Source organism: Ascaphus truei, chromosome 1, assembly GCF_040206685.1.
Source record: "Ascaphus truei isolate aAscTru1 chromosome 1, aAscTru1.hap1, whole genome shotgun sequence".
In the NCBI taxonomy this organism is placed as follows: domain Eukaryota; kingdom Metazoa; phylum Chordata; class Amphibia; order Anura; family Ascaphidae; genus Ascaphus; species Ascaphus truei.
Window position 1 is genome coordinate 134,154,316 of NC_134483.1, and position 12,395 is coordinate 134,166,710.

General features: G+C 41.5%; 1 protein-coding gene across 1 annotated transcript in view; it reads right to left on the bottom strand.

Moving 5' to 3' along the window:
• Window positions 1-12,395, bottom strand: part of LOC142492444 (atrial natriuretic peptide receptor 1-like) — an 87,032-nt gene that overhangs the window by 24,280 nt on the left and 50,357 nt on the right. The window contains exons 8-11 of the mRNA XM_075595084.1: window positions 10,152-10,239; window positions 7,228-7,367; window positions 2,041-2,193; window positions 963-1,061 (exon numbers count right to left, since the gene is read on the bottom strand). Coding sequence (XP_075451199.1) covers window positions 963-1,061; window positions 2,041-2,193; window positions 7,228-7,367; window positions 10,152-10,239 — 480 coding nt within the window. The remainder of the gene's footprint in view (window positions 1-962; window positions 1,062-2,040; window positions 2,194-7,227; window positions 7,368-10,151; window positions 10,240-12,395) is intronic.

Below are 12,395 nucleotides of genomic sequence, written 5' to 3' on the forward strand. Positions count from 1 at the left end.
TGAGGTATTTTTGTGAAATTTCGGCCAAAAGGGTAAAATTTCACAAATTTAAGAACCTGTGAGAAAACGTCCGTAAAATGCGTGAAAAAAACTATTGTGGACTACAATTGTCAAAATTTGCATCTCTTGTTTTAACCCTTTATTTTCCCTTCACGTGGTGTATTTATTATCTGGTGCAAAAAAAAAAGCACAAGATTTGAAACTTCAACCAAAATTCCACTGAATGTTGCCCTGAATGTTGTTACAAATATTGCTTAAGCTCTGTAGTCTGGATAATTATCACATTGCAAAAGCGGAGTTTGTTATATCAGATATGTTGTTTTCGAGTAATAATTCCCTCAGGACAGGACATAGCCTGCCTGTGTCTTTGCATCTGGCCTTCAACTACTAAAAGGTCCATCCTGCAGAGGTCTCCGTGGCTCAAGCTACAGTTTCATGCCCTCTTCCATAGGCCTTCATAACAGAATTTACAGATCGGACCAAATTCACAGAAGGCTTCGGAGGCTGAAGTCGTGGTTCCAACCCTCTCCTCCAAAGGTCTCTGTGGTTGAAGTTAACATCCCTTGAAAATACAGGGAACTTTGTGTGAGGGATGGAGCTGACCTTGCAGTCTCAGCAGCCTCTGGTTGAGGGGTGAAGCATGGCTACATACACATGTGGCCTTAAGAGGAGTAGCAAGATAGTAGTCGGATCAGCTAGTTTTTAATTTAATATGGTGCTTTAAGCTCTTCTGTGTTTAATATTTACGTCCTGTTTATGCAGCCACCTTTGTTTTTTTTATTTAAGTGGGCATTGATATCTAATAACAATGTTACATAGTTTATAAAATTCTGGTAATTACAAGGTGATTAATGCTTGGCATTTCAACAAATGAGCTGGATTTTTTAATTCACTTTCAGTTTAATTGATAAAATTGTTTAGTATTCTTTTTTCCATTGCTCTTACAGATACTGTAACTTTACCTTCACTCGTTGATTCCATTCGTGAAGCGGTGTTCACTGTATCTCCAAACAAACAGTATCGTGGCATTTTTGTTCCAACAACTCCAGCCACCACTGGACCTGAAGACGCCAAGAACATAAACTTTTAAAGGAAGCTTTAAATTCTACTACTCACAGTTCTTTGGATTGTAGGCTTTCCAATGGAGGGTTTTTATCACTACATTTTAATTATATGTTTTACATTATGTTGCTATTAGGTATTTTTTATTTCCCACTGTGTTGCAGAATATGATAGAACCTTGTAATTAAATGGTTAGTAATACACTAATAGATTGACCTTGTATTGTCTTGTCCAGTCAAAGTGCATCTCATGTTATACATCACTGTGTTCATATTTAGCAATATGTAACAACAATAATAATAGTAATCATAACAGTACAGATGGATTCTGTTTTCCTTCGTGTTTGATGGATAAACTCAGGTTCTATCCTGATCATCCAGAGAGGTCTGTTTTGAAGTACTGCAGTGGTCATGGTTATTGTAAAAGCATTGTGACTGAAGTCCATGTTACTGTAAATAGGTCACTTTAATAACTATTCCTTTGTTTTTCAGTTCTTTTAAAACACTATTCCTCCTGACACAAAGATAAACAGACCATGGCAGCCAATCAATCAAGTGGATGCTGTTCATTCCCCTTTAATATCCCCATAATTCATTTACTTGGGCAGTAGGGTGCTGCTGATGGAGATTTATCTCTTGGACATGAAAGAAGTATAGCAAATGATCTTGAGGTCTCCTTGTAGTAGGAAAATTCTGAACCCTGTTTTACATTCTATGTCTAGACTACTGATCACTTTCAGTTTTCCTGACACCCTTGTCTCCCAAAATATTGAAGCAGTAATCCATTGAACATATTGCAAAGTCTACAGCGGGTGGTGGAAATTTTTGTGATGAAAACAAAACAAAGTCTCAAGTCAATGAAGCACCAATGGAATCTCTAGAATCATGTACTAATTATGATGAATTGTCTTTTGACATACATGTTGCATTTATTTCCTCATCATTAAAACTAAGGTTTTGCTAAGTGCATCTATCATACCTGAATGGATTCCTGCTCGAATCTTTAATTGGGTGTTCGGCTTGTGTGGGATCCGAAACGTCTTGCATACAGCAACTAGGTCTAAAGCCATGCTTGCAATTTCACTGACATGTAGGATACCGTTCTCATTGGGAACTCCAGAAACAACCATATCTTAACATAAAACAAACTGATGTTAATCATTATACAATTAACGGGGGGGGGGGCATTAGTTACAAATTACAGAGAAGTCCACTTTTCAAAGCTAAATGATGGTCCCCATAGTATTTATTGCATCGCATAAATGTACAACCATAAACAAAGAAGTCCCAATGCACAGCTAGTATGGCATACTTTATTAATTTCTATATGTTTTTTCTTCTCATAACTAGTGGTCATTTAGTTAGTTCATTCTTTTGGCCAAAACATGTTAAGCCTCCAACCACTTCAAGATAGACTCTTTATATGTATGAGAGGAAAGAACATATACACTGTAGAAAATAATCAAATCATTTTCCGTAATGGGTGTGGTTTGGGGCTTCTTTGTTACTGTTGTTTATTTGAGGTCAGTTTCCCAATAGCACTCCAGGTGGCATCATTAAATATATTCATATACTGTATAATAATGTGGGACTGGGTTTTGAGCTTGCTAAGATTGTGCATCTTATACATGTCAAGACAGGTTATAAACATCTATTTTAATGTATGCTAAAGCAGCAATCCACCTAATAGTTTTTTTATATACCCCCTTTATTACATTATTGGAACCAGGAGGTTCTATGGAGCTGAACCATGCTAATTGTGTGTAGACAAATAGGGAAAATGCGGCTTACTGAAAATATATTTTCCATCACTCTTCCATGGCAACACACTGTATTTGGGTTAAGCTCCATCTCCTGAGGTATTGTAGGACAGAAAACTTGTTCCGGTTACAAGAGACCTCCCCCCAGGTCATTAGTGTTCTTAATAATACTTTAAAAAAAAAAAAAAGGCGCATACATAATATTTGGAACCATACACACTTCATTGAAAGGGAGAGAATCCCGCGCTGCAGTGGAAGACTGAAGGAAAATACATTTCCAGTGAGCCAAATGTTCAGTTTCCTTCACTGCTCTTGACATTACACACCATTGGGAACTATTACAGCAGGGAGGGAAAGATAAATAAAAAACAAATAATTTATAACTGCAAGCAGACCTTTCCTGCAAAATGCTGCTTTACAAAGCTGGTCTGGTGATGCTTCGGCCTTCTCTGCATAAGATGCTGCGATTGCCCTGGTATAATAAAGTGCTCTGATAAGGACCGTCTGCAAAGACCCTTCAGTATGTACTCTAATACTAGGTTTTAGGTTCATATTAGCTTATTGCCGGATAAGTGAATGATCTGCCACAGCTTAAGTTCCAAGTGCTCCAATGGCTGCAATTTGAACCTTAAAAATGTTTGGCTTGAGACCCTTCTTAAAGCTTTCCTGTAGGAAGTTTAGGATTACTGTCACTGGTGTTATTTCTTGTTTCATATTGTGGTGGTTGCATCATCCCTAAAATGTATCCCAAACTCTTACTTAGATGTTTGAGGTTGAGGATTTTCTGCTCTGAGGAAAGTGTTTCTATCACTGGATTAGATAACCCTCGGCACCGGATTAGTTCCTTTTCAGTTTCTTTCTAGTCAGTTTCAGCCTGTCCAAATTCTGAAGCAACACTGGGCATTTAGAGAGGAGATCTTCTGCCATGGGTAACACCCAAAGAGGGACTACAGACATTTACAGCAAGTCTGTGAACTTGGTCAATATGGAATTATCCCATGAGACTTGTTTTCCCCCTAATCTTCAGTACTGGAGAAAAGATATAGGCCAGCCTGAAATTCCAGCTCAGGGTCATGACGTTTACATGATCTAGATTGTCCAAGGTGGACAGAGAACAAAACTTATTCAACCTGTCATAATCAAAGCTTCATGAACCTGGATACACATACTGACACTATATTATAAAGTGCCCCTGCAGCCACGTAAGCCCTTCTCAATGTTCATTCTGCCATTTTGTCCATAGGATCAGGGAACAGTGAGCCATCATCTTACAGAATAGCAGTAAATGTCAACAGTCTGTCTACTGTCAGGTCTGATTTGAGAGAAATGTCATGTAATTGGGAATCTTCCTGTTTAAAACAGTACATACTGTAGTATTAGATAACATTTTATCTGGATTCTGCCATAGTTTCTTGACTGCAGGATGTAGTCTTTATTTTAATTTTTTTCCAATTCTGTCACAGATCTGACTGACCTACTTTAAGTAATTTGTCTATCTCTTCTACAGGAAACGCGGAGCGTTCTTCTCTAGTTAGAATAATATATATATGATTCTTGAAAAGATCCAGACTCATGCTTATGATAATCCCGAGAAGTAGAAGGAACTATTTGAATGGCGTGTACATTACATGCTTTAAAAGTGAAAAAAGGTCTGTCGTATTGCTGCTTGGAACCATCCCAGAAAATTCTGAATTTGAAAAGGCGTATCATTGATCACTGCTTGATGCGCGATGAAATACAGCGTTTTCTTATACTTTGTAGGATCACAATCTGAACAGATCAAATTCTTTGCCTTAGACATGGGGGCTCAACTCCAGTCCTCAAGCCCCCCAACAGGTCAGGTTTCCAGGCTCTCTGCTTCAGAACAGGTGGCTCAATCTGTCCATGCTTCAGCACAGGTGGCTCAATTAGTGTTTCAGTCTTCGACTCTCTCATTGAGCCACCTGTTCTAAAGCTGAGGTATCCTGAAAAACTGACCTGTTGGGGGGGCTTGAGTACTTGAGTTGACCACCCCTGCCTTAGAGGTACCCCCTGTACTCCATTATTGAGGGGCACCTGAACTGAGGAAATGAGGATTAAACATTGGGGGGAGGGAGGGGATGGGACATGTAGCCAGAACAATAGTTCAGGGGAAAAAACAGAGGAGAAAAAAAAAGTATAGTACATTACCAGCTGCCTGAAGGAACTGTTTAAAAATACTGTCAGGTCTCAACGCTGAAGCCAAGAGGGCTGAAGGGATTGTTATGAAAGAAGGAAGCTGCCACAAATGTTCGATGCAGTCTGCTGGTGTTAGGTGCCAATGCTGTTGTACAGGAGACATGAAAGTTGTCACTCTGCCGGATGCCAGACTAGTGCCTTTGTCACCCCCGGCCTCTGGATTCACATGGCCAATAGGAAGCACCAATGGTGCCGTTATGGGCTGTGCACTTGGAAACCCGGGAATGCTGTTTGATCCCCAGCTACCAGTCCCTTAGTCAGAGGAAAGTGGCAGGCTGCTATAACCAGGGGCACAAGCCCTTGTTTTACCCGTGAGGTGGATATAGGAGAGGTAAGAAAACTCTGGCTCCCTTGGGTAACCTACAGTACCGATCAGGTAGTTCCTGATTGTGCCTGAACTCCCTGATGGAACCTGACTTAAAATAAAAAATGGTGATGAAGTCCTCTTACTTGAGGTTAGATATACCCAACACTGGGGATCTGGGAGAGAGTTTTCTTTTTAAACCAGAACAAGTCCAATGGTGTGTGCTGCTAGTGGACGTGAAGGAAAAAAGGAGATATTAAAGCAGATTGTGACTGTGGAGTTGATAGATTTCAAAGATGGTAACATATATCCTGGTGTTTTTGTTAAGACCTTTCATGGACATAGCAGAAAGTGTATATCCGAGTCAATGGAATTTGCAGACATAGTGTCAGGATCCGCCATTGCAGCTGCTCCCATTCGGCACTGGCGAATCCCTGGAAGTCTGATATCTCAGGTTTCATTGACTCAAACAACATGGCTGTCACCTGTCCTTACCCTTTATAAGATTTATATTTCCCTCTCTCCTTACCTGTGCAAGGTAGTCTTACCCTTATGCTCCTGGACCCTGAGTGTTTCTGCTCCTTGTATCCCATGTGTTCCTGCTCCCCATTCCCCTGTGTTCCTGTTCCCTGTGTTCCTGCTCCCTGTACCCCTGTGTTTTTTCTCCCCGTACCCCTGTGTTCCTGCTTCCCATGCCCCTATGTTCCTGATCCCCGTACCCATGTTCCTGCTCCTCTTACCCCTGTGTTCCTGCTCCCTGTACCCCTGTGTTCCTGCTCCTCATACCCCTGAGTTCCTGCTCCCCATACCCCTGAGTTCCTGCTCCCGTACCTTTGTTACTGCTCCTTGTACCATTGTGTTCCTGCTCCCTGTACCCATCTTCCTGCTCCCCATACCCCTGTGTTCCCGCTCCCCATACCCGTGTCCCGCTCCCCATACCCCTGTGTTCCTGCTCCCCATACCCCTGTGTTCCTGCTCCCCGTACCCGTGTCCCGCTCCCCATACCCCTGTGTTCCTGCTCCCCATACCCCTGTGTTCCTGCTCCTTGTACACCTGTGTTCCTGCTCCCTGTACCCCTGTGTTCCTGCTCCCATACCCCTATGTTCCTGCTCCCCGTACCCCGTCTTCCTGTGTTCCAGTTCCCGGTTGTCCATACAGTACCTTGTTCCTGTTGGAATCTTTGTCTGCAGCTTTCAGTCTATACTCCCCACCTCTGTCTAGCAGGTCTGTCTCCCAGACAGCACAAGTGATATACGCATTCATAACACATGGGTGGTGGTGAAGAGGGTGAGAATGTCATGTAGGGTGGGGGGAGTAGTTTAGGTACTGCCAGCTACTCATATTCTACAAATTAGGGTGAGACTGAAAAATAGTTATAGTAGAGAGCAATGTTTTGCAGAATGAAAGATGAATGAAACATTAACATTTTAGGATGAACGGGTATGTCATTAGGTGTTATTACATGGAAAGTTCTGTAACTGGTGAAAGGAGAAAGAGGAGGCAAAAGGGAGAAACACTGACTTAGGCCAATAAAGTTTAACAAAATAACACAATCAGTGTAGCTGGCCTCCTTAGAAAGATTCAGGGCCATATTTACTATGAAATGTTTCTCCATAAGACACCTATCTGTACTTGTAAAAGAGAAAAATTAACCTGTGTATCTGAGGGTTGAACAACAGTTTCGCCACCAAAAAGAGATTAGATAAAGATTGTATGAACCAATTGTAATGAAAAATAAAAATATTACAAATATTTACATTTCTCCATTTGTTTTCCAAAAAAGGCACCAGTTACCCACGTTTAACTTAACCATGTCAACTCCATTAGTGCATTTGGGTACCTGTTGGGTATGCCCCTTTTAAGCAGAGTAAATTACAGTACTTACAAGCGTCACCTATAGTCTCCACTTTATAGACATCATAATTGTCGATGATTTCATCAAATGTGGTGTAGAGTTTGTTGAGGAAATCTACAACCTGGTAAGGGGTACTGGTGCTTGACAAATGAGTGAACCCAACAATGTCACTAGGAAAACACACCACAGGAAACACAATCAATATTGCAATGTAGATCATGCAATTCCAATACACACGTTTATACAAATGCTTAGAGTTTGCCCAAACACAGTGTTGTATGTATGTATATGCTTATTTATATAGCACGACCATGTTCCCAGTGATCCACAGAATTACTGTAGCAAGACAGTACAAGTTGATAATATACAAAGTTTCACAAGTGAGTTAACCAGTAAGTTAAACAATGCGAGTGTGAGAGTCTCTGTTCAACAGAGCTTACTATTTAAATGACGAAAGATAAAGAAATTAAAACTACAACGGAAAAGGCAGTTACAGTATAGAGCAGCATATTACATTACATACAGTACATACATGTATCAGAATAGGAAAATAACCCACTAGAGATTCTAACTTGACCAGAGGAATCCTATTTGGGTTTTGTAACAGTAAACTGGCTGTAGCTATCCTGTCCTACTGAAATGTTCATCTCCTATTGATGAATTATGTGTGTGTGGAGGGGACGCGTTGTACAACATTGTAAGTCTTGATGGTGCTTGTTACAGCAGGTGGCAAGATGAATCTTTTTGCCTACTTTCCTATAATTATCATGATGCATGTGTCTGGCACTGACCTATCACCCACATTCCTAACGATGTAGTGGCTGAGCACAGACATGCAGGTTATGAATGGAAGTTAAGTACAGTATATCAGTGAATGAGGAAGCGAATGCTGGGATGTGCTTAATTCTTGCATGTCTTCTTATCTTTAAGGGCTAGTTTATTATGCAACTATTTACACGGCATCCTATTGTTTGTTAGCCTGTAGAGGCTTCATTATATCATGCTTATTTCCACTCATCCCCCCCTAAGGATACTTGTGTCACAGTGCATTATTTTTGTATATTCAGCAAGAATCACGGATATTTTAAGAAACTTCTTCAGGAAAATGAAGTCCTCAGGGACATAGAGTACATTTCTATGTACGTACAAACTGTAACAATAACTTAATTGTACAAAAATATCATCTACAGTATACTGTATGTATAGACTCATTTAGCGAGTTATGTTGATTACAAATAAAAATACCACTTGTGCGCACATTCGCACATCTCAGACAGGTCTGCAACCCTGCCTTTCCCCATTACCTCTTAGAAAACAATGCTTCCAGTGCAGCCAGGGATTCTGGGTAATGGCATACAAATGAGCACTACCAGTGTGTCACTTTTTGCTTCCTGTCCACTTGAACATGGACCCTTATAAGCTTATGCGTGCCATAATACGCAGCTTTTTCATCACAGCCTGGGTTTTTATAATTTTTTGTAACTTGTCCAAATTTGTCTAGTGGCAAATAGAAGAAAAAAAAAGAGCACAAAATCTCCACTATACAGGCATACCCCGGTTTAAGTACACTCACTTTAAGTACACTCGCGAGTAAGTACATCTCGCACAATAGGCAAACGGCAGCTCACGCATGCGCCAGTCAGCACGTCCTGAACAGCAATACCGGCTCCCTACCTGTACTGAAGCTGTGCGCAAGCGGGGAGACTATAGAGCCTGTTACAAATGCGTTATTTACATCAGTTATGCACGTATATGACGATTGCAGTACAGTACATGCATCGATAAGTGGGGAAAAGGCAGTGCTTCACTTTAAGTACATTTTCGCTTTACATACATGCTCCGGTCCCATTGTGTACGTTAATGTGGGGTATGCCTGTACCCTTTTTACCAACTTTTTTCTCAAAATATGCCCCTTTCATTTTCCTCTACAATAAATGTTGCCTGGCAGTTACTCCAAAAAAAAAGCAGAATATTAGCCCAGTTCCTTTTACAATTCAAAAGGCGCATGAAAACAGGTCTAAACAGAAAGGGGGACTGCCGTGCATGCAGCATTATACAGAGGAGTTTGCAAACATGATCAGTTTCTTCTCCTTTGCTTACAATCGACTGTAACTGCTAACTTAAAGGTGTAGTTCCACTTATTCCTTTTTATTATTTGTTATTTTTATACATAGGTGGGAAGCAGCCAGGGCTCTCCAAAGCAGACCCCTGTTCATTTCAGCTCTGTGGACCAACTGGTTTCCGAGATAATTACTTCCGAAGGCCCCGGTACCATCATGTGCTGGGGAAACAAAATGGAGGTTTAAATCTCCCTCGGCATGCGGGCCAATAGGAAGCTGCAAGGTCATCCATCGCGGCTTTCTATTGGTCAGCGTGCCATGAGTAAGTAACCAGCAGCACCTACGGAGAAAATTAACTTGGTGAACAGTGGGTCTACAGAGCTGAAATTAACACAGTTCAGCTCCAGTGGCCCCCTGCTTCATAACAATTTAATATTGAGAGTCTCAGATGGAATGATGCTTTAGTTCAGGGGTGCTCAACTCCAGTCCTCAAGACCCCCCAACAGTCAGGTTTTAAGGTTATCCCAGCTTCAGTACAGGTGGCTCAATCAGTGGCTCAGACGAGTTGGGGGTCTTGAAGACAGTAGTTGAGCACCACTGCTTTAGGTGATGAAGTTCACAAAGATCTGGCACTGGGATTCATACTGTATACGGTTATCCATAAACAATGCAGTTATCACCAGGCCACTACTCTTCCTTCTCAAATGTAAGTCCTGCAACATTACAAAGGAATACAAGTTGTGTACAAGGCATATTACAAAGTTATACAAATGATTTCTCTGCGGTGTTGTGATAATGGGGGTATGTATTTAAATTCAGCAATAGATTCACATTTTGCGGTACCCACATTCATGTTAGCAGTACCACACTGTACATTCACTGACATTATCTTACCTGAAAAATATAGTTGCACTAGTATAACTTTGGGCTTGTGAAGGTTTGCCTTGTCTCAGGTCATCTGCAACCTGTTTTGGTAACATACCTTAGGACATAAAAGAATAGCAGAATGACTTGATCATGTTTACGTGAAGTAGTATTACTGTGCACGGTTTGTTTTAGCATTATTTATCCTTCTCATTTCCGCGTTGACATCTGCAGCTCTAATCTCAGCCCTCTCTATACGTGTATTCGCAAGGTTTGTTACAGCTCTGTACAGTGCGTACAATGCTATTGTTGTATAGGACGAAGTAAGATGAAATAAGATATTTTTGTACTTTTTAAACTATTGTTTCTGGAGGGAAAAAAAGCTGACTTGGTCAAAAACCAAGCCACATGACATAAACTGGGTCATTTACTTTGTCAGGAAATATTGATCAGGTTTACATTCATTTTACATTGGATTGGAGCAGGGGGTCTCCTGAGCTGTATCCCATTCATTTCAGCGCCAGGGACCCTAGCTTCCGGAGATACTTTCCTCCATAGGGGCTGTAATTGGCAGCTCCACTCGTCTACCAGGGATCACATAATGGAGTTTCAAATCTCCCGAGTCCTGCAGGCCAATAGAAAGCTGTGATGTCATCAGGTTTGGCTTCCTATTGGCCCACATGGCGCGGGAGCTTTATACTTTAATAAACCCCAGCTAGCTCAGCCAGAGTGGCTACCGGCACCTACTATGGTGGTAAGTATCTCCTGAAGCAGGGGGTCCCTGGAGCAGAAATGAATGGGGTTCAGCTCTGGAGACCACATGCATTAAGCCTAGTTTCTACGAAAGCAATTAGCATGGAATTAGCAAGGGCAACGTGCAATTTTCCACACTGAAACTCACAAATGTCATACATGCTTGCAAAATGTTGAAATATACATTGCAAGTTTTTTAATGTATTTAAAATAACATTATAATAAGCTTGTGGCCCTCCTACTCCTAAACGTTTTGTGATCTGGCCCCTTTGGAGAACTGATTGAAGAGCCCGGCTGTACAGTATGTAAGAATACGGTACCGACTCAAATTCCCTGACTCTAGAGTGATTTTAAAGGAGCATTGCCACTTTGGGGTACCCCATTCAAAATTACACCGGGAATACAAATGAACACTACCTTTTAAAGACCAGCAGAAAACCAATACAAGATATTATTTACTACAATCCCGCCACCTACAAAACTGGGGCAAAACCAATGCAAATAGATTGATCAAAAGCACATCTATTGCTACAAAGGAGATTACTTTTTTTAAAATATTGTTCTCTTTTTTTTACCCTGGTTTTGCCTCAGTTTTGCAGTTGAGGGACTTTTATTAAGTAGACCCATATTGCTCACTCTCTTGAATGGCCCATTAGGTGCCGTATGTCTCATCACTGCTTAGCATATACTGCATGGTCTTTAGGTAAGGTGACCAAATGTACCGGTTTGACTTGGACAGTACCGCTTTTTCAGTGCTTGTCCCTGTGTCCCGAAAGGGTGAGTAAAATGTGTAATTTGTATCCGATTTGAAATTGCCGCTCCAAATCTCTTGGAATGGCAATTTAATTACTGGCCATTTCTGCTTTTGAGAGAGGCCTGTGTGGCCGAAACGTTAAGTCTATTGGCAAAAAAAATAGTTTATTGAGCAAATCCGTGGAGCCCTGATTTTCTTCCCTTCGTTATACCCTGGATTGATACAGAGAATCCTGAACCAGGAGCACCGGTAGTTGTATCCCCCTTTTTCTGATTATAATACTGTGCAGCAATTTATCATTCTTCTATTCAATTTAATTACTGGGACATACAGTATGAGACATTTTAGTCCCCTGCCCAACATCCACATCCACCCACAGGAGCAGCGCAAGACCCGAGGCCTTACCAGTAAGGGCAAAGTGTATGTGTGTTCTTGAGGGGAGCTGTGTCTTTCTGGAGGGGCAGGGGTGTGTGACTTGGGTGGGAGAGCTGTATGTGTGTCTTGGGGACGACAACTGTGTTTCTTTGAGAGTAGCTGTATGTCTGTCTTAGGGGGGAGCCGAGTCTGTTTATTGGGGGGAGCTATGTGTGTGTGTGTATTGGTGGGGGTGTCTTGTGGGGGGGAGGTCTGTGTCATTGTTGGGGGTTGATTCATTGGAGGGGGGAATTGAGTGAGTGATTGTGACTGGGCCTTTCCCTAGTTTAAAAAGGCAGCACACCAAAAGCCTGTCTGTAACTGATGAGTCCAGCAAGGAGCTGGTTAATGCC